This window comes from Eublepharis macularius, chromosome 2 (assembly GCF_028583425.1).
Source record: "Eublepharis macularius isolate TG4126 chromosome 2, MPM_Emac_v1.0, whole genome shotgun sequence".
Classification (NCBI taxonomy): domain Eukaryota; kingdom Metazoa; phylum Chordata; class Lepidosauria; order Squamata; family Eublepharidae; genus Eublepharis; species Eublepharis macularius.
In genome coordinates this window covers 211,092,795-211,114,698 of record NC_072791.1, presented here as the reverse complement: position 1 = coordinate 211,114,698, position 21,904 = coordinate 211,092,795, and the positions used below count along the sequence as shown (strand labels likewise).

At 45.0% G+C, this 21,904-nt stretch overlaps 2 protein-coding genes across 3 annotated transcripts in view; one reads left to right on the top strand and one right to left on the bottom strand.

Moving 5' to 3' along the window:
• Window positions 1–21,904, bottom strand: part of ACADL (acyl-CoA dehydrogenase long chain) — a 305,888-nt gene that overhangs the window by 216,660 nt on the left and 67,324 nt on the right. The gene's annotated exons all lie outside the window — the stretch shown is intronic.
• LOC129323709 (ubiquitin carboxyl-terminal hydrolase MINDY-3-like) overlaps window positions 11,736–21,904 on the top strand; it is a 42,128-nt gene continuing 31,959 nt past the window's right edge. The window contains exons 1-4 of one of the 2 annotated variants that reach the window (XM_054970307.1): window positions 11,736–11,798; window positions 11,936–12,228; window positions 20,574–20,653; window positions 21,360–21,417. In XM_054970307.1, the coding sequence (XP_054826282.1) occupies window positions 12,132–12,228; window positions 20,574–20,653; window positions 21,360–21,417 (235 nt within the window). In that variant the 5' untranslated portion in view covers window positions 11,736–11,798; window positions 11,936–12,131. Of the gene's footprint in view, window positions 11,815–11,935; window positions 12,229–20,573; window positions 20,654–21,359; window positions 21,418–21,904 lie in introns of both variants that reach the window. The other variant, XM_054970306.1, reaches the window with a different exon arrangement.

Below are 21,904 nucleotides of genomic sequence, written 5' to 3'. Positions count from 1 at the left end.
GGCCTGCAGGAGGGGGGACATGTCGAAAGGCTGTCAGGAGCATGTGGCAAGATGGCATACACTTCATGGGGCTTCCAAAATGTCACTTCCTGTTCAAACTGGAAGCAAAGAGGTCTCCGCAGGGCCAATTCTTTTGGAATTGTCCTTAAACAAAAAAATTGTCTTTTATCTTATGTTCGTAGCATGAAAGAGAAGGACCAGCATCTTCCCACTAGCCCAGCCAGCACTCCCCTACCCTGTAAGGTAGAGGGATCTGGCATTCCTGGGCCTAGAAATCTCCTGGAATTATGACTTACCCCCATATAACAGAGATCAGTTTCCCTGGAGAAAATGGCTGCTTTGGTGGGTGGACTGTATGGCATTATTCCCTACTGAGGTCACTCTCCTCCCCAAACCCCTTCCTTCCCGGGCTCCACCTCCAAGCCTCCCAGTATTTCCCAGTCTGATGTTGGCAACCAGGCATTAGAGGGATTCAGAAAGAGACTATAGAAATGTCAGTGCCACAAAAAACAGTGGGATGTGTTAGAGACACTCCAGAACAATATTTTGGAAATGAAAACTCCTGACTGGCACCCTTTTATTAACCCTTTCCATGCCAAAATGCTCCCGGAACAGCACAAAACAGCCCGGAACGGGCACTAAAGAAATGCCAGTACCACAAAAAACAGTGAGATGTGTTAGAGACACGCCAGAACAATATTTTGGAAATGAAAACTCTGGACTAGCACACATTTATTAACGGCAGACTGCAGAGTTATCTGCAGACTTGGGACTGAAAGCACACCCACACTATGTTTTCAGCTCCCCCGTCCCCATTATCTGGTGATAACCTGGGACTTAAAATATAGCCTCTGGCCACAAGGGGTCACCTGGCTGGATGCTCCAACTAACAATCAAAAAGATGTCCTATCCATACATGTAATAAACCAAACAAAGGAATCCACTTTAAGGATTGCTTCCCATAGACCAATTCAGTTAGAATGTCAAAATGAAGGTGAATGTGACAATGATGGGAAGGGTGTGTGTGTTTGAACAGTGAACAGTGGATTAATGTGAACAAAATAAGTGATGCAAAAATTGGTGACACCTGCATGAAGTATTGCTGTTTGAAGAGGGACTTGACGAAAGTGTCACCACACGCTTGGAGAGACGGTTCAAGCATACAGGAGGGAACAGCAGAGCTGATTTGAAGAGAAGGAGACTGGGTAAGGTTGCAACCTCCAGATAGAGCCTGGAGTTCTCCTGGAATTACAGCTGATCTCCAGATAAGAGAGATCAACTCCCCTGGAATAGCTGCTTTACAGGGGGGACTCTATGACTTTATACCCCACTGAGGTTCCTTCCCTTCCTAAACCACGCCCTCCTCTGATGCTACCCCTAAATCTACTGTATTAAGTATCAAAAGAGTTTATTGTCTATAGCCATAGGCTGTCACAATTCACTAAACATTGACTAAAAACAATTAAATCCCTTATCACAGTTTATATAGGTTACACCTAAATCTGCTGGCACGAGCAGGAATCAGCACTGGGGAGGCTGAGGATGGTGAAGCAGCAAATGTTATACTTTAGAATGTAACAGATGAAGGGCTTCTAAGCAAGATCGGGTTTGCCATTATGGTCTCTAGGAAAAAAATTCCTATGGGATGGTGGCCTGGGGTACCACTTGTCCACACACAACACACACACGTCAGTGCCCAGGCAGCCAGGAGGGCCAATAAGACTGGATAGGCAAGAATCAGCCAGTGGTATAGTGATGCAGAAAGGCAGCAATAGTCCTTGGCTTCACTGTGGTGCTGCCTCCTGCTGCTGGCTTGTACTTTCATATTCGCCCATTGTCTGGTGGATCTCCACCAGATGAGGCAGTGTTGATGGAAGAGGGATGGGACCAATGGAGGTGAAGAACCATTTTCCTTGGTTTCTTTGGCAGCCCTGTCCACCCCGGATGCGACGACATAAAGATAATCCATTTCCGTCTGATTGTTGCCCTCATCATGGCAGAATAACATCATTTGTTGCCCTGATGAATGCCTCGCACCAATCCTCTAATTTGGAAACTGCATCTTTGTTTTCCTGTACTACTTAGTGCTTTTTGATATAGTTGAAAATGCCATCCTGTGACAGCACAGCATTCATATTTGCTAACCCTTTGACCTGGAACCAGGTAGTTGGGACACAGGGAAGTTTATATCCCAAACATCTGTTTGCCATGCAGCCACAAAGAGGTAGGTAGATAACATGCACAAATGGGGTCTTCTCCACCCACTGCTTTGTAAAGTGTGGGTCAGAGGACCCCGAAAAATGGGTGTTGCTCTAAAGGCAAGGTTTGGAGGGTTTTTTTTTACCTCCCCCTGTTGCATATGTAGAAGAGAAAAGCTTCTCACATATATGAAGTTCAAAGGCGTTCAGTCTTTACATTCAGTAGACACATGGCAGCTTTCTCCCTCCCTCCTCGACGGTATCTGAAGACAGCCCTGATCAGGTGAGCAAAGCTGCTGTGGTGGAACATAGAGGAAGAGGTGGTCCTACTGATATTCCAGGCCAAGGCCATGTCACAGTCAAGACCTTGAACTAAGTTTGATAACTGACGGGTAACTAGTGCAGTGACTGCAGAATGGGAGTAATATGCATGCTCTGCCTAGATCTTGATAGTTGAAGAGAGGCAGTGCTCTGCAGCAGCGGGAGTCTCCTATATAGAGTGCATTACAACACTTGAGTCTTGATGTAACTGTGGCATGAATCCAGGTGGTCAGATTGGCTATGACAAGGTTGGCTACTGTGAGTCCAGGATAGTCTGAGTTGGGAGAAGGCCTTTTTTGCAGCTGCATTAACTTGCTTTTCAAGCAGCAGTGCTGAATTCAGTATAAACCGTTGTCTCTTAACTGAGTCAGTTCGGGCCAGCTGAACCCCTTCGAAGGTGAGAGGCACAATGTTTTCAATATCTCTGCCTTCCCAACCAGCATCACTTCCATCTTATCTGGGTTCAATTTCAATTTGTTTCCTTTCAGCGATTAGACCACAGCTGTCAAGCAGACTCTACTGCATCACCACGGGATCTTTCAGTGTGGTGTCTGATTAACTCTCCATCATAAAAGCTTCTGTGTGGTTAATTCCCCACTGTGTGAGCAGAGTTACCAGGAGGCCACATTTCCGAGGAGGAAGCCCAGATGAGGCAGCCAGACCTCCAGAGAGCATTCCATGGCAGGAAGCCCGGGACGGGATCTGACATAGAGCAGGCGGCAATCCCCGCCCTCCCCCCCCCGCCTTCACCCAGCTGGGATCAGGAGTGGAGCAGGTGGAAATGCTCACCCCCTGCCTTCATACAGCTGGGATGAGGAGCAAAGCAGGTGGCAATGCCCGCCCCCTCACCCAGCAGTGATCAGGAGAGGAGCAGGTAACAGTGCCTGCCCCCCTTTCACGCAGCCTAGATCAGGTGTGGACCAGGAGGCAAAGGCGATGCCTGCCCCCCTTCACTCAGCTGGAATCAGGTGCAGAGGAGGTGGCCACGCCTGCCCCCCTGCCTTCATCCAGCCAGGATCAGTGACGGAGGAGGAGAGAATTCTCACCTGCCAGCCCTCCCCTTCCTAGAGCCCATTGTATTTTTCCCCTCAATGGGCTTTGTTGCTAGTCCTATTATATAAAAGGCAAGCTGTGTTGGTGACAACTCACTTTTTATCCTGGTGCACCAACAAAGGGTGTTGCTACGCTGGAGGGTGCTCTGCGGCAGGAAGCCCAGGCAAGGTGGCCCATCCCTCCGGAGGATGTTGCCACAGTAGGAAGCCCAGGTGAGGCTTCCCGTCCCTCTGGAGGGTGCGCTGCGGCAGGAAGCCCAGGCAAGGCGGCCCATCCCAATATTTCTAAAATATTGAGCTCCAGTTTCCGTAAGGGTTACCACTATTTTGTTTATTTGTCTGTTTAATTGTTTGCAGCATTCATTCATGCAAAACTCATTACGGCCTCTTTTATGCTGCTCCAGGAGCATTTTAGCAGGCAAAGAGTTAATAAAAGCATGCCACTACCAGTGATTTCAGGTTTTAAAACTTTTTCAGCAGCATCTGTATTGCTTCCCACTGTTTTTTGTGGTACTGGACCTTCACGCCTGTTCCGGCTTGTTTTGAGCTGTTCCAGGAGCATCTTGGCAGGGAAATGGTTAATATAAACAGGCCAGTTCAATGTTTTCATGTCTAGAATATTGTTCTAGAGCGTCTTTAAAACATCCCAGTGTTTTTCGTGGTACTGGCATTTCTTTGGTGCCCGTTCCAGTCTGTTTCATGCTGCTCCGAGAGCATTTTGGCAGGGAATGGGTTGATGAAAGCATGCCAGTTCAGAGTTTTCATTTCTAAAATATTGTTCTGGAGTGTCTCTAACACATGCCACTGTTTTTTGTGGTACTGGCATTTCTTTAGTACCCATTTCGGCCCGTTCTGGCTTTTACCCCGTCCCCAGTCTAAGCCCAATTTAGCTTGATAGGCAGGTCTTCCTTTCAACTGTGGAGCTCCAAATTTGTTACAAGGAAGCAAAGAGCAGGGGGGAGGGGGGCTCCCAGCTCTGCTTTTGCAGACAGTGAGGGAGAGACAGTTTCTGTTGGCATTTTGAGAAAGAGAGACAGTGAGAGTGCATTTTGGGGATGTTTGCCTTCTTTGTTTTTTTCCCCCCACCTATCTTTTTCTTAGATCCATTACCCCATTCATGTCTCTGAAGATCATGATCTTCTTGAAACTGAAAATGAATTGGAAAACATTTTTATAAAAACTTTCGCTTGCATTGTTTGGTGCATGTATTGTTGAAAGTGTGTAAATCTTGCCTTCCAGGAGCCTGGTTTTCAAAATCATGTATCTTCTATCAGAGTCTTTTAATTCTTCTGCAACATTTATTTGTAAATTGTTTGTATAAACTGTAATGCCTTTTTAAAATTATAAAATCCTTAATAAACACACTAATACATATAAGCACAAAACGGGAAGAAAGCCCCAAAGAATCATAGAAATTATAATATGATATAATAGAAAGGGGGGACAATCCTGTGCTTCATCGGCCATTGTAACTGAGACCCTCATGTGAGATCTGAGGGGGCTTGAGCCCCTCAGCCCCCATATAGTTCACTGGCTGCCTGGGGGGGCTCAGCCCCCCCTCAGCCCCCCCCCCCCCCGTAGTTTACACCTGTGCTCCCAGCCTGTGTTGCAGAGAGAGCGAACGGTTACCTTCTGATATTCAAAACTAGAGTGACCAGCCCGCACTGGCAGGAAGGGCTGGCTGGGCGAGAGCCCCTTAGTGAATGAGATGGCAGTGTGTGTTAGGAGGGGGAGAAGGAGGAGGGAGTCTTAGCTGCCTCTCAAAAAGAGTCCAGTAGCACCTTTAAGACTAACCAATTTTATTTTAGCATAAGCTTTCGAGAATCAAGTTCTCTTCGTCAGATGCCTGATACAGAGACTGGTCAAACACAGAAGAGCAGAGGGAAGAGGCAATTAGGGGGGGAGGGGGAGGGAGCAATCAAAACATTCCTTTGCTAGTATATGTAAACATCTCCTTTTGGTGTGTGTATCAGTTGGCTTCAAAGGAGTTTGCCCTGTTAGTTTGTAGAAGCCAAACAGCTAGACCATCCAATTCCAATGCAGTATGGGCCTTCGATAACCACAGCTCTCCCTGCCAGATGCATCTGACAAAGAGATCTGTGGTTCCCGAAAGCCCACGCCAGGTACCACTGAGCTCCCCCAGACCCCACCTCTGTAAAGGAAATCTGTTACCTGTGGTAATGTGATAACCATTCATAGTCCCTATTCAGTCCCAGCTTGACAGAGTCAAATTTGCATATGAATTCCAGTTCAGCAGCCTCCCGTTGGATTTTGTTTTTGAAAGGTTTCTGTTGAACTACAGTGACCTTTAAGTCTTTGATGGAATGTCCTGGTAGGTTGAAGTGTTCTCCCACTGGTTTCTGGACGTTTGTGGAATGTTTTGATTGCTCCCTCCCCCCCTAATTGCCTCTTCCCTCTCCTGCTCTTCTGTGTTTGACCAGTCTCTGTATCAGGCATCTGACGAAGAGAACTTGATTCTCGAAAGCTTATGCTAAAATAAAATTGGTTAGTCTTAAAGGTGCTACTGGACTCTTTTTGATTTTGCTACCACAGTCTAACACGGCTAACTTCTCTGCATCTATTAGCTGCCTCTGTAAGTCTGAAACGGGGGGGGGGCATTCCACGTGTCTCCAAAAAGCACCCCTTCTTCTCACTGAATGGGGGAGTACACAATGTGCGGAGTCTTCTGTTGCACCCCCTTTTTGCCTGCTTCACACCCCTCCCCCACTGAAAGTTGCTGAGTCAGGGAGGAGCCGTTAGAGATCCCTTCCCCCACTCCTTCTGAGGCACAGAGCAGTGTTCTAGCGTGTCAGTTTTAATCACGCACCTCCTCCCTTTTCTCTATCAACCTTTTGCCTGCTTGATCCAGGCTGTATCCTGTTAAAAAAGCACCCCCCCACACCCATGATAACATAGTAAATTTGCACCGAATACTGGCGATGTCAAAGACATATTCAGACATGTATCTTATGATGAAATTACACCCCCCCTCCCATGCATTAGGATTACTTCTGAATAAAGATACAGGGGTGCTTGTATTGCAGATAGGGAGGAAAATGCCAAAAGTGTTTTCTTGTTGTGGTACAGAGGGGTGGCCTAGAGAGCCCCAATCTTCTCAAGAGAGGTGGGGGAGACTTAGGAAGCGATTTGGGGGTGGCAGGAACCATTTTGGCGATTTTGAGGTGTGCCAACCTTGTAGGGCGGGACTGGTTATGGAGTAGCTTTTTGCTGGTTTGGGGGGTGCTTGTCATACCTCTATCAACTCGTCTCGACGAGAGGAACCTCGTGGCACCATTTTGGGGGCAATCGGAGGTGTTTTGCGAATTTTGGGGTGTGCCAGCCCTGCAAGGCGGGGACTGCTTTTTCACAGTTTCGGGGTACGTGTGAGGTGTCTATCAACTCATTTTGACGAGGGGAACCTCGTGGCGCCATTTGGGGGGCAATCGGGGGTGTTTTGCAAATTTTGAGGTGCGCCAACCCTGTGAGGCGGGGGTCGCTTTTTGCTGGTTTGGGGGTACGTGTGAGGTGTCTATCAACTCGTCTCGATGAGAGGAATGTGTCAGTTCCCTCCCCCACCCCGCGGGGCATATCCAGCATCTTTTAAACGCAACAATGAAGGCGGAGGGGCATGGGCGGGGTTTCTCTTTAAAAATGGCAGCGGCGGGTGGCGTCCTGGAGGGCATCTGCTGGTGTTGCTGCAGGGCAAGCTGTGCCGTGGAAGAGCAAGAGGAAGACTCACTGTACGAAGAAATGGATCCAAAGAAGGTTGATGGTGGAGAAGAAGAAGCCATTTATGAAGAAATGAAACCTGTGGAGCCAGATAGATTTCCCAGGTTCTAGTTTGGTACTCTAGCCACTATATCATGCTGGCTTTTTGTACAGCCCATTAGAAGCTGCCCAGGGACTTGGAAATGAAATGCTAAGCTACATAGAGACTTGCCCAAGCCAAGAAATTGGGTTGGATCCAATAAGCTTTTCTGCTGGTGAAAACAGAAGGAAGGGGTCCCCGTTGACCACCAAAGACGACTGCACTGGGATCATAAAACCTGCATTGACAATAGTAATGTGGGACGATGGCTGTAGAAAGGAAGGGAATTAAATGAGATTTTGAAAATGACAGGAAAATGTTCTGTCATTTTATAGTGACTTAATGTGTGAAAATGGACAGCTGAAACTTTTCATGGAGGTAACGAATATCACTTGAGAAATAATATCCTATTAAGTCTCTGTTAGAGGAACAGTCCTTTTTTTCCCCTTCAGACTGAGGGCACCTCTAGAGGCAGATCTGACTGAAAGCCAACTGAGGTTTGTTGCTATCAATTTCTTTATTACATTTTTAATCCAACCCATTTAGTCAGGACAGCACACCTGATTCTCTCCTTCCCATTGTAGCCTCACAACTGCCCTGTGAGTCGGGTTAAACTAAGAGAAAGAGAGAGGAGTGGCAGCCAAGGTCATCCAGTGATTTTCATTGCAGAAAGGAGAGCTATACTCAGGTGTCCCGAGTTTTAGTTCGGCGCTGTAAATACTATGTCACACTTGATCTCAGAGCCAAGCCAGAAGTGACGCCTGACACAGGCTGGACACTTGTCAGCTTCCCTCAAGTTTTGATGGGAAATGTAGCATCCTGGTCTTGCAGCTTGGCTCTCCGACTGCTGTCCAATGGACTTTTCAACTGTCACTTGTCCAACATTCCGCCAAGCTGCCTACATTTCCCATCAAAACTTGAGGGAAGCTGACAAGTGTCCAACCTGTGTCAGACATCACTTCTGGCTTGGCTCTCAGTCTCTCTCTTTCCAAACATGCTCTACTAATGTTTCATATATGTAACACAAAAATACAAATCTGAGCAAACGAGAAATTTTAAGCCATTCTAGATGGAAACGTCTACTGACTCCCCCTCATTTACATGGTTGTAATTCAATTAACCTCTGCTGCTCACTTTTAAAAGTCTTAGTCAGATTCTGTGCATTTGCTAGGAACCCTGCCGTAAGCAAATTCAGAGCAGCATTTAATGCATTTCCTCTATAAAATATTGATAGAGTCAATAGAAAATGGCATCTAATGGACCCAAACCAGATACAAAGGAAGGGAGTACGATACTCACTAAATAGGTCTTTGCATAAAAGTGGACAAATTACGAGTATAACGGGAGTGCAGCACTGGCATCTGGTGTTCAATAAGCAGTACTGCTTTTAAAACCAAAAGGCTTTTTAGTATAATCAGTTAATTTGGCTAAAATGAATAAATCCCAGTCTTTCAATAACCAGTTGGAGATGGTTATAATTCATTTTATTGAATTTTGGTTCCCGGTTCTAGACTTTCTGTCAAAGGATGATTATACTAAACAACTTGTTAAATCTAGAGACTGTTTTGATGTTCTATTTAGCTTGTAATTACTTGAATTTTAATGTTTAACTTTGTATACCGTTGACTGTTCTTGTACATTCTTACAGTTTAAAATAAAAAATATATTAAAAAAAAAACAAAAGGCTTTTTAAAAAGAGTATCATAGCAGCAGCCAGTTCCCTGAGGAGATGAGAGGGGTGCTATTGTTAGAAATTGCCAGGAGATGCTTCAGGACCATTTTATTTTCCAGGATTTCTAATGGTGGTATAACAGACATCTTTGGGGGGGAGCAAAGATTATCTGGGATTGATGATGGCTGGTATTACATTATTGGAAGATACCTTGAGGAAAGGTGGGATATAAATACTTTAATAAATAATTAAGGTGCACCACTTCTTTCAATAATGAATGCTGTCCTGAGCGACAGTGAGGACTCCTCCGAGGAGGGGCCCCGTGTAGGCAGCCCAGAGTCAACAAGTGATGAAAGCAGCCTTCAAAGCTTGGCACCACCACCTGGAGGGGGCTTGGCACCCAGTACAGGTGCAAACAGATCACCACAACCTGGAACACCTACAAGCAGTGCGCTGACTGAACCAAAGGTAGATCCTGTGGTTCCTTTTCTTTTCCACATTTCATTTCACAGTGACATATACCCCTAGCTCCCAGAACAAGGGGGCAGATGCCCTATTCAGAAAGTCAGAATACTCCACTTCCCCAGCCACGGATCAGCTCCTGGCCACAATCCTGCCATCAGAAGTTTTTGCCACACAACACCTCAGATGTCAGTCACCAATAGGATGACTGGGTGGACTTGCTGCCCTTGGCTGAATTCTTGTATAACAGTGCAGTGCATGCTTCCATGTACGCCCTTTATGGCCAACCATGGATACCATCCGTGGTTCCTGCCTCAGGTCCTGCCAGCTTCAGTGGTCCCTGCTGCCAATGACTTTGTAGGTGAGATCCAGACCCTCCACACAGTCCTCTGGGAACAACTGTGACAGGCAAAGCAAGAATATAAAGCAGGTGCAGGCCAGAGACGTTGGGCTGGTGAGAACCTTAAAGTTGGAGACGCGGTGTGGCTTTTCACACAGTACCTCCAGACTCAGCGTCCCTCCCAGAAGTTAGATGCTCGGTCCATCGGACATTTCCCAGTCACAGAACACGTAAAACCTGTGGCTGGTTAGCCCTCCTACCCACCCTCTGAATGCATCCAGTTTTTCATCATTCTCTCCTGGCTCCCACAGCCAGGATCCACCTCGAGCCCAGGCTTCTCCATTCATTTTGGAGGATGGGCATGAAGAGTACCAAGTGACCTAGATCCTGGACTCCCAGAAAGGACATGAGCATCTCTAGTACCTGGTTGATTGGAAAGTTTACAGGATGGAAGATTGGACTTGGGAACCCACAGACAATGTCCAAGTACTGGTTTTGGTGTGATGATTCCACACAACGTATCCTTTAAAATCTGGTCCGATCCTGCCTCAGGAGGCGGACCATGGGGATGGTGCTGTCATGGTGCAGCGATATTGAGGATTCCTCAGAGGAGCCAGCCCAGAGTTGACAAGAGCCAACCAGCAGGAAAATGAGGCATACACACTGGGGAGTTCAGTGGTTCCACCCTCCCGGGGGGGGGTCAGTGGAACTACCTAGGGGGACAGTAAGAGGCAAGGGGGTAGCAGGGACACTGGATGTGGGCTCCTCCAAGTGCACTGGTTGCTTATTTGTGATGAACCAGGCTACAGCCTAGAGTGAAACACCTTCCTCATTCAAGTTTCTGTCTCTTGCATAGTGCTGAAATCGGTTGGAAACTATTAGAATTTTTAGTAAACATGCCACTAGAGCTCTGTTCAGACTAGTTTAGTAAACTAAAAAGCTGCAATTGGATTTTGAATAAATGTGCAGTTAATTGTTACTGTTTTGAATTTTGTTTTAATGCATCGTGCAAGCCACTATTCTGAATAATGCTTTATATAGGGCACTGAAGATGAGTTTATGGCCTGAAAAGGTATGAGAACCGCTGCTCTATCCAGCACAAACGGAACAGCAGCATGATATGCCAATGAGGAGATATATCAGAGGTTTTGGGACTCTAACACTGAGGTCTATGTTCTTTTCTCCATGTTTAAGATTGCAGACGCCTCAGAAGTGATAGAAGTAACAGAAACTAATATTTTAATCAAAAGGGGAAGCAATAGAACGATAGAATGAATCAAAGGGGCGCGTAAAAGTAAGCTATTGCGGGCATCAGTAGCAGAGAACTGAAGGTTAGGGCTGTGAGGACTTTGAGTTCCTTTAACAGTTGCATAAAATTGATCTTACGTTCCTGGCCACCACCGTGAAGCATTATTTTATGAAGAACGCAACTGCAAATATTACAACCCAGGCTATTTCGTGTCCTATTTTATTTATTTTTTTGCCTTTTTACGTTGGTACCTATGTGCTTTCATCACGCATACAGGCAAGTCCCATCGAAACCGGAAGAGACGGCTGTACCCACTTTCGTTTTCATCCCACCTCTTTAATCCCACATCCTTCAAAAGATAACAGCTTGTAACAGCTTGCCTTTCTCCGGCCTCCCCCTTCCTCCCCCGATTGGTTCAGTGGTGTGCTTGTCAACCCTGGCGGTGGCCCAATCAGAATCAGCCCAGCCCTGTTGTTGGTAGGTGTGTCGGCTCTAAACCAGCCCCTCTCCCCACCACTCCCGGTCGAGAGAGGCAGGGCAGAGTAATGTTAGAGCTGCCTCTGATTCGACCAGAGCCTTGCCTGTTAGCTGGCTAGTCCAATCAGAGCCTTCCGTAGTGCCCCTCCTCCGCCATTCACTCTTACTACAGAGACTGAGGGAAGGGAGAGGAAGGCCGGCGAGGGAGCAAACGGTCGGGTCAGTGGCGAATCATGTAAATAAACAGGCGTAGCAGCCCCGGCAGCGCATGAAAGAATGGCGGGGTAGCCAGGGCAGGGGCTGACGGGGGCCCTTCGGGCTTCGCCTGACGCTCTTCCGCTTCTGTTCCCCCTCAGGCCCGGAGCTGCCGCTGCCTCAGTCCACCTCGCCCCGCTTCGCAGGTCTTTGCCTCCCGCCCCTGCCCATGTTCAGGGAACTCGGGCTGGCAGCCAACCCTCCTCAGCCGCTGCCGCCGCCTCCTTTCCTTGCCGCCGTCCCCAGGAGCCGACCGGCCCGAGAGCCGCCCCCGCTGCCGCTCCTTTTGCCTCCACCATGGCTGAGCTGGGGCAGGAGGTCGTCCACTTGGTATGGGGCAAGAAGCCCGGCGCGCACGGCCTGGCAGACACCATCTTCTTCCGCTGGGCACAAGGTATCCACCCCCCTCCTCCTCTTCGCCCATCCGTCACAGCCTTTTCTCTCGCCTCAGATCCATCCCCCCTTTCTCTGCTTCTCTAATCTCCCTCCCCAGCCAGTTTCCCAAAGAAGCTTTTAGTACAGTGTTTCCTTTGGGCCCCCAAGTTCTTAAAACGTTCCTTCATGTATATGGTTTATGTAAAGAGTGAGGCAGTACTACAGTTTATTTGAAGACCTGAAGCTGAATCAAACCATTAGTCTATCAAAGAAAGTATTGTCTGCTCTGACTGGCAGCTGCTGTCCAGGGTTTCAGAAATCTTTCATGTCAATTCCTGAAGTTGGTCTGCAGTTGAAGAGGAAGCTCTGGATCCAATAGCACTTTAAAGACCAACTAGATCTCCAAGAACAGAAATTAGATCTCCAAGAGCAGAAATTAGCATCTGTAGTGAGATAATAATCCTAAATCTCTGTTAATCCCTGGGGAGGGGCAGGGGAATCCCTTACACTGAATTTGTGAATAAACTCAATTTCTGCAATCTCAGATTTCCAAGGCATGAGCTTTTGAGAATCAAAGCTCCATTTTATTTTACCTGGAGATGTGGGGGATTGAATCTGGGACCTTCTGTGTCCCAGGACCAGGTGTCCTACCACTGAGTCATAGCCCATTCCGTGTTATATTTTTATCCTGCCCTTTCAACAAAGCACTCTTGGTGGTGTATGCAATTCTCCCCTTTCTTCCATTTTATCCTTACAACAATCCTGGGAGGGAAGTTAGACTGAGAGAGACAGGCCACGGGTCACCCAGCAGGCTTTCATCGCAGAATTTGAAATGGGGTCTCCAAGGTCCTAATTTAGCATTCTAGCCTCTATACCACACTAGCTCTATACCAAAGATACAGATGCTTAAACACACAAACATAAGTGAAGATACAACTCCATTTTACACTGAGTGTGGAACTACAAGTGACAAAAGGCACTGATTGGACACTTGTCAGCTTCCCTCAAGTTTTGATGGGAAATGTAGGTGTCCTGGTCTTGCGGCTTGGCTCTCCGACTGCTGTCCAATGGACTCTTCAACTGTCACTTGTCCAACATTCCGCCAAGCTGCCTACATTTCCCATCAAAACTTGAGGGAAGCTGACAAGTGTCCAACCTGTGCCTTTTGTCACTTGTAGTTCCGCACTGAGTCATATTCAAGCCAGTGTTGTGTACTCTGGCATACAGAGGCTCGCCAGCGTCTTGAGTAGAGGTCTTTCACATAGCCTGATGCTTTTAAATATAGATGCTAAGGCTTTGATCTGGGATCTTTTGCATGCAAAGCAGATATTCTATAACTGTACCACAACTGTTTCCTTCCTGTGGTATCTTTTTTATACCATGTAGATAGCTCATATTTTGGTTTGCAATAAACACTTTTATTATTATGAAATAATTTGTGTTCCTGCTTATAATGGCCCTTGAAGCATAAGAGATTCCCCCCCCCTTCCATTTCTGCACTGCAGGTTAAGATGAAATGTATCATCCCCTTCATATGCTGTCTGTGCTTAAGAACTCACTGTTTCTCTGTTGAGGGAAGTGTGTGCCCAGTTTATAGTAGTGATAGATGTTAAAAGATTATTCTCTCTACCCCCATCCCCCCAGTTGGGAAAGCCTTTTACAACATATAGTTATGAAGCTCATCTTTGGTTTGCAAGAGTCAGGCACTCTGCAACATGTATTTTTCTCCTTTAGATGGAGCTTTGATGTATTTGTCTCTGGTCCCATGATAAATTGAGTCATTCCTACCAAAGATGTTTTATTGTTTTTGAAAGTAATGATGATTATTATAATTTTACTCATTAATATTATTTATGACAATAGTTTGCTATAGTTGCTATTTGTAATAAAGCAATTCACAACTGTTTATAAGACTCCTTTATGATGAATATTTCAATTGTTACTTGCTCCTGCTGGGTTGTAACAACTCCTGCTGGGTTGTTACAATTCTTTGCTGCATGTTATACTGTTTCTCTGTTTTGACAGGACTGGGGAAATCCCCACTACTTAGTTACACAGGCAATTAGGAAATTGCTGCATATTTTTTCCAGTTCTTAAAAACTCCGGGCTGGATCTACAGTTGCAACCGGCCAGGGCAACCGTAGTTAGGCTCCTCGCGCGCGCTCCTGGCGCTGCGAGATGACGTCACTCCCATGACGTCATCACGCTGGGGCGGGCCCCCCCCGCCCCCATGGCAAGCCGGCTGTCCCGGCGCTGCTGAGCTGTTCACCTGCCCCGCAGGACAAGGGGCGGCCGGCTTGCCCGCGCGCCCCATTTCCTGGGTAAAGACGAACGGCGTGGGCGGCCTCCCAGCCACCCACACTGCCTTTTGCCTTTCCCCAGGACAAGGGGCGGCCGGCTTGCCCGCGAGCCCCTTGTCCTGGGGAAAGACGAATGGCACAGGCAGCCTCCCAGCCACCCGCGCTACCTTTTGCCTTTCCCCAGGACAAGGGGCGGCCGGCTTGCCCGCGAGCCCCTTGTCCTGGGGAAAGACGAACGGAACAGGCAGCCTCCCAGCCACCCGTGCTGCCTTTTGCCTTTCCCCAGGACAAGGGGCGGCCAGCTTGCCTGCGAGCCCCTTGTCCTGGGGAAAGACGAACGGCGCCGGTGGCCTCCCACCCGCGCTGCCTTTTGCCTTTCCCCAGGACAAGGGGCGGCTGGCTTGCCCACGCGCCCCTTGTCCTGGGGAAAAGCGAACAGCAGCGTGGGTGGCTGGGAGGCTGCCCGCACCGTTCGCCTTTCCCCAGGCACGCTCCCGGGGCTGGCAACTGCGCCCGGCGCCCTCTCTTTGGTGTCGCTGGGGGCAGACTGCCCCCCCCCCCCCGTCGATCCGGCCCTGTAAAAACTAGCCTCACTAAGAACTTTGTCAGGCTTGGGATCTGGATATCCTTTATGTTATTTTACATTGAAAGTATGCTGGGAAAAAACTGTATTTGTTAATAGCTTGTTTATGAATAATAAATGTAGAAACTACAAGTTAAGATGGCTTTTCTGATCTAATAGTTTATATGCTATGTTCTTGGAAGAAGGAAATTGTGCTGATGTCCTTAGTACTGATTCCGAAAACGTAAAACACAAGCAGCCAGTGATGTACTTGATGTTATAAAATTCAAATCCCTATCAACTGAGTGATGTCTCTGTTGAGGACAGGAAAAGTGACACACACACACACACACACACACACACACACACGTGAAATTTTGTGTTGGTCCATGTGACAAATACTGTAGTTTGTCTTTAGTGTTTCACTCAGTTCTGATCATGCCCTTAGGAGTTGTTCATAGGCATCCTGTGAATAGAAAGTGCTACTCTTCTGTATTTGCCTTGGCCTGACATATCTACAGAACCGCCTCCCTCCCTATGTCCCTCCATGGCAGCTTCGCTCATCCAAACAGGGTCTCTTGCAGGTGCCAGCCTGCACATGGGCAAAATCAACTACAACCCATACATGGGCCTTCTCTGTGGTTGCTCCTACCCTATGGAACAGCCTGCCTGAGGAGGTCAGGAGAGCTCCCATGCTCTTGGCTTTCCACAAACAATGCAAAACTGAATGATTCAAAAAGGCTTTTTTACTCAGATAGGAGGGCGGTATTGTAGGGAGGGGGTCTCGGATGTTTTGCCAATGAGTTGGGAACCATGGGCTCCACCATTATGTGGCTTACATATTATCTGTTGCTTTGAATATGTACTCGTATATACTGCTTGTGCTTCATGCTGTCTGTCTATCCTAGAGTGGATTATGTTCTGTTTCAGCAATCCTTCAACCCTGTACTGGATCCTTGCTAATGCTCTGTAAACTTGTATTCATCTACCCTATGGCATTGTTTATGGAAATGTCCTTGACACTGTATGGAAATGCCTACCCTTGTCCTTGCCACTGATTGTACTGATCTCACACTATGTAATCTGCCTTCAATCTCCGTGAGAAAGTCGGACTATAAATGACAATTTTTTTAAAAAAAATCTATATTTATTAAGCCAAAGGTAAGGTTAAGATAGCCTAACCATAAATGCATCAGTGCTCCAGGCTCAGTCCAGTGACATCTGAACATAGAAATGATTTTAAACACTTTACAAGAGCAACTGCTTAAAATCACCAAACATACCTAGACAACTCTCTGGCAATTCTACAGGAGAATCGCCACTGATGTAGTCATTGCTGTTCTGACAGATCTTCAGCCATTCCATCTCTTTTACCTACAGAAAGCTGTCATACATGGCAGTTACCATTAGCAAAATAACTGTTCTGCAATGGAAAGGTTAGTAAAAAAAGGGCCCAAGAATAAAGTCAGCCTCTGGCCAGTCAAGAATACGGCCTTGTCAAGCTAGAGACACTGATTCCCTTCCCTGGTCTGAGTGGGTGCTGCAGCTTTGTCCCATTAGCGCAAGCCCACTCATGGTTGATGTATTTCAGCAAATGCAAAAGATGCTCTTGTAGTTTTGATCAATGACAAACCTATTTGGAAAATGTTCATATTCCACATGCATAGTAACTGTGGGGAAACTGAGGACATGTGTGTTATATGCGTGGTCTTCATTTCTGTCTGTGTGAACCTAGCTTCTATGTTTTTGCGTCTTTGCTCCCCTTTGTGAGGTTTGTCTCCACCATTGTTACTACTCTTGTCATTGCGTTATTTTCTCTTTAACTTCCTCTGCATTATAAAGGTATGAATGTATGCTTCAATATTGGCATTAGATGTTCTTTAGTTACATCATCATTTATAAGCAGTGTCTTTTATAGCACTACTTTGTTTGTGTTCTCTGTGCTTCTCCTTCTGTCTCTCTTTTAGGGAGCCTCTAACTGTGTTGTGAACTATCTGTAAGGAAAGAATAGGCCGTGGGTCCAGAATACTTTGTTTTGTGGGCCTGAATAGGGTGGTATATGTCTCTTGTACACTGGGGTTATGCTTATTTCTATGAGAGGGCATCATAGAGATTACAGGGATAGTTTTTCATATTTAGGTGTGCATTGGGTTATATAGTATGTGCACACATTCATGCTGAGGGCAGCCTTTTGGTATATGGTAAGATTGCTGTCTTGGATCTGTACAAAAACACTTAATTTCTGTCTTGTCTAAGCCAGATGGCCTTGAGAGCGGAAAGAACTGTGGCCTTGATGGTATTTGAAATGGTCTCAAATAATAGCCAATAAATGAAAGACAAAAAAAAAGATGGAACAGTGATGGTTTGTTTTACTTTCTCTTTGGCTGACAAGATTCCAAACTATTTATTTCAAAGTACTGACTATATACAACTATTTTGTTTGCAAATGGAAGTAGATGTGTTTCTAATTTAAAACTCTTAGGAATTCATTTTATATCATGCAGGTAAATTATGTAACCTCCATAGGATCAGTATTGCAATTTATTTGCTTAGTGTTAGACTGGCAGTAACTAGTCTATGGAAGATGATAGTGGTGAGGCCGAGACATGTATACTGTTAATTGAAGGGGAAATATTTTATGGGAAAGGATACTGACAAACTCTTTCAGTTGAATGCCACCATGGTTTCCTCAGTGTTCTAAATTAGAACCACATCTGCTTCCACTTGCAACCAAACTACTTCTCAAAATAGTCAGTACTTTGAATTACAACTTGGGGTTAACGTTGTGTGTTGTAGACAGTGATGTGGGTGTTTCAGGGGAAAATACGAATGCTCAGAATTGATGCTCAGAATAATGTGTGATCTGCGCTAACATGTTTATTTTGTCTTATGCTTAATAAACAAAATTTCAAGAGTGCACCATGTAATTAGCAAAAATTACTTGAATGGAAAAATACTCGGTTTGGTGAGAAAAAAAACCCCAAATCAAACATGGCTTCAAATGTAGAAAGCCCAGTATATCATGTACTTCCCTTATATTAAGAGAAAAAAACCCATAAGCTGTCACAGTAATTTTTGGAGACCCAAAGAACTGTACATAATATGCTGTAGACGTGGTTATTTGCTAATGTGTGATCTCAGTTTCACTGTTACTGTTGCATTACTTGTATGCTCCAATCTGATACGGAATTAACAATGTCCCTTCCACCATGTGAGAGGAAGCAGGTAAACAAGAACTTTAGCTTTGATTTTTGACTTGTAGAGATGAATTCAAGCTTGGTTTTTATAAGCCTTATCATATGTATTTGTGGTTTTATTCTTTCCTCTGTTTACAAATCAACAAAATATACATGTATATATCTCTTTCATGCTTCCTAGGAACAAACACCTAAAAAATATTATTTGCAGCTTTGAAACTGCCAAGTTTGTCTAATAGTGTGTTGTCAGTGACCTCCATTTGCTGTTAATTTTATGAAACAATAAATGGAAATGGAAGATTCTCTTTGGAAAATAAATCAAGATGGGTAGCCATGTTAGTCTGTCTGTAGCAGTAGAAAAGAGCAAGAGTTCAGTAGCACCTATAAGACTTAACAAAACTTGTGGTAGGGTATGAGCTTTTGTGAGTCACAGCTGACTTCTTCAAATACAGCTAGAATGTGAGTCCATCTGTCCTTATATCTTGGAGAGTGGAGTGATTTCAGATGCTGAATGACAATAGCTGGTGAATGACAATGGCAGGTATGATTGGATAGGGTGGCGGTATTCAGAGGAGTAGTGGGGGTGGAGAAATCAGCATTGGTAATGAGACAGGAAGTCCAGGTCTCCATTCAATCCAGGTGGATGCTTTGTCTTGAGCTTTATTATCAGTCGCAATTCAGCCTGTCTAAGGATAGCTGGTGCTTTTCACATGAGGTGAAATAGTGGGAGACAAAATTGGTTTGTTACATATACGTGCCGTGTACAATTTTAAGTATACTGTTCTTGTTCTTTTATTGAGTTAGTGGAATGTTTACTCTTCACTTCTTAACCTTACACTTCAGTGTCTCATTATTCTTTCATTTTTGGTTTCAAACTCAGGTTTCTGTTTTGAGGCAACTCCAGTGGAATAGGAACTCTTAAAATCTGTGCTTCTTCTTCCTTAATTCAACAGATAACTGAGACATCTATCACAGTCTTAGCCTTGTTTAATATTTGTATCATTTGGTGCCTCTTCTGTATAGCTGTTTGAGAGTTGTTGCTGTTGAGCTTGTTGCAACTTTGAATCAGGATTGTGACCCATAATTAAGGAAGAAAATCTTTGCTCATACTGGTAAAAAAATGAATGGAGTCACTCAAGAACATACACCAGCCTTTATTAAGCATTTATAATTTAATATTAACTTGCCCTGAGCCTTTAGAATAGCGCCAGTGTTTGTTTTCTGCTTCCATGCAGGTCTCCTAAAGATTTTTTTTATATTTTATAAAACCACTTCACACATAAGAAACTGAAATGACGCATGAACTTTGTGTCAGTTTTGCTCTAGGTTGGTTTCATGGGCCTGTTTAGCCACTAGAAAAGTTAAGCAAATGTGACACTTGAGTACACCCTGCTCACTCTGGTTCCCCCCTTGTGTCAAAACAGTCTTCTCTTCTGAACTGCAAATGACCTATGAAATACAGAGTTCAGCACAAAAATGTAGAACAGAGCTGGTTACAGTTGAGAGGAACGCTTCGCAGGAGAGTTTAGGGTATCAATGTAAAGATGTCACTTTTTCAGCCCGCTCGAGAGTATGCCTTTTGTTGCCTAAAAACACTTCATGTACACTTTTGCCTTTGATTGCATCTTTCATTTTCTCATACTTGTCTCTTAAATCTAGTCCATGTAATCTAGTGATAGTGAGTGTTGCAACATCAGACCATAAGGACTTGTGGGTAGGATGACTTTAAGAAGAAAGGTGGGATGTCAGCTTTAAAAATAAAAGATTTGCCTCTGGATTTGTTACTTGCATGGCATAAAGTTTGGGTAAGGCCAAAATGGCCTTTCAAGGCAGATTCTAGAGAGTTGTGTTTGTTCAGGAAGACTTGAGAAACAAATAAAACTTACAGAAATATTCCAGAATAGTGGTGCAGAAAATGGAAAAGACATTTTGGTTATGCAGCTGCATGGAGGGTTTGCCATTGGGCTTACATACTACCAAAAGGAGTGGTACTGAAATGAAACCTGTCGTTCTCCATCCTCTTGTCATTGTGCTGTTACTACTTAACAGAAGGTAGATGCAGCAAGATGGACTCTCTGGAGGCAAAAATTAGCTACTGTCAACCTGGAAAAGGGTCTGGAGTGGCTTCCTGAGAGCATCAGTGCTAGGCAGTGACACTGTAAAAAGAACTAAATTAAATGCTGGGGGTTATTGGGTAGAGAGGGAATAGTGAAAATAGTACGCTGCGATGTTATCTGATTATGAAGGGGCTTTTGGTGGTAATAGGTTCTTGGACCCAACTAACCGTTTTGCTTCCCGTTCCTAGGGTTTGTGTTCAGTGAGTCAGAATCTACTGCATTAGAACAATTTGAAGGAGGCCCTTGTGCGGTTATAGCACCTGTTCAGGTAATGGCTGTTTTTTCCCTCACTTTTATGCTATTAAGATTTGTCAAGTTTTACCTTGTGAGGTGCCTCAAGCATGTTCTCTGGAGAAGCACATAAATTTTCTAAATAAGTGAATGCAACTACGCCTTGTAGAAACTATGTATATCTTTTGATTGCATGCGTTTGCCTTTACTTCTTGGCTTACTCGATAACCTAAGGTGCACGAGGTGGAGGGATGATTGGGTGGAATTATATTCATCAAATTTATACTAAGTAGCCCTGTGTAAACAGTTCTAGCTTCTAAGCTGCCAATGCTAATATTTCTGAGCTATGGCAGCCTGAAATGTTCATTTAATACCATATGCATAATTTATCAGAATCGCTTGTAGATATAAGCTATCTATTCTACAGCATTGAAATCATGGTAGAAGTAGGGAGTATTTCAAACCCTTGAGCAAGAGACAGGTATGCAATCCACAATTAGCTGCCAGTTGCTTCATATGTTGGAAATGTGGTCTACAAGCATGTGTCATTCTTGTATGTAGTATTGTAGTGCCAGTTATAGTCGAGCATGTTATAAGCTATTCAGCAATTGATAGGAAGGGCAAAAAATACCATTTAATTTTCAGTAATTGGGTTTTGTTTTTAAAAAGTGTTGGGGAAAAGGTGTTTTTAAAAAATGAAGGAATTTTTTTTCTGATTTTTCAATATGTTTTTTTAATATAAGGCATTCCTTCTAAAGAAGCTTTTTACATGTGAAAAATCTACCTGGAGACAATGTCAAGGTAAGCCTATTTCCCCGAGAAAGCTTCGTTATGGTGCTTGTCAGCAAATTTTGCTATGCAAAGCTACAGCTCACTCTTCCTAGTGAGTAATTCTGTATAATGCTTTTTTAAAGTAATTAAATAATTATTTGTATACTACTTGCAGCATTTGCTAATGACTTCACAAATGGAGGATATGAAATCTAGCACTAAAAGTCTTATGCTAAGCAATAACGTGACATGAATTAAGCAGTTTGCAGAAGTGTTATTTGTACAGGTTGTTCTGCTTAGACAATTTCTCCCCCCCCCCGCCCCCATGGAATTGATGAGAGCAAGTGTGCTGTAGTGGCTAGAGTTCCGGACTAGGATAAATGCTTCTTGTCCTGGGACTTGATAAAGTAGGGTGGGGCTCATGGAACCCTATAGTCTATACGGATAAGAGGGAAGAAATTGAAGTAACCTTGCCTACCACCTTTGCGAGTCCAGAGCTTCAGCAGAAACTATCCAC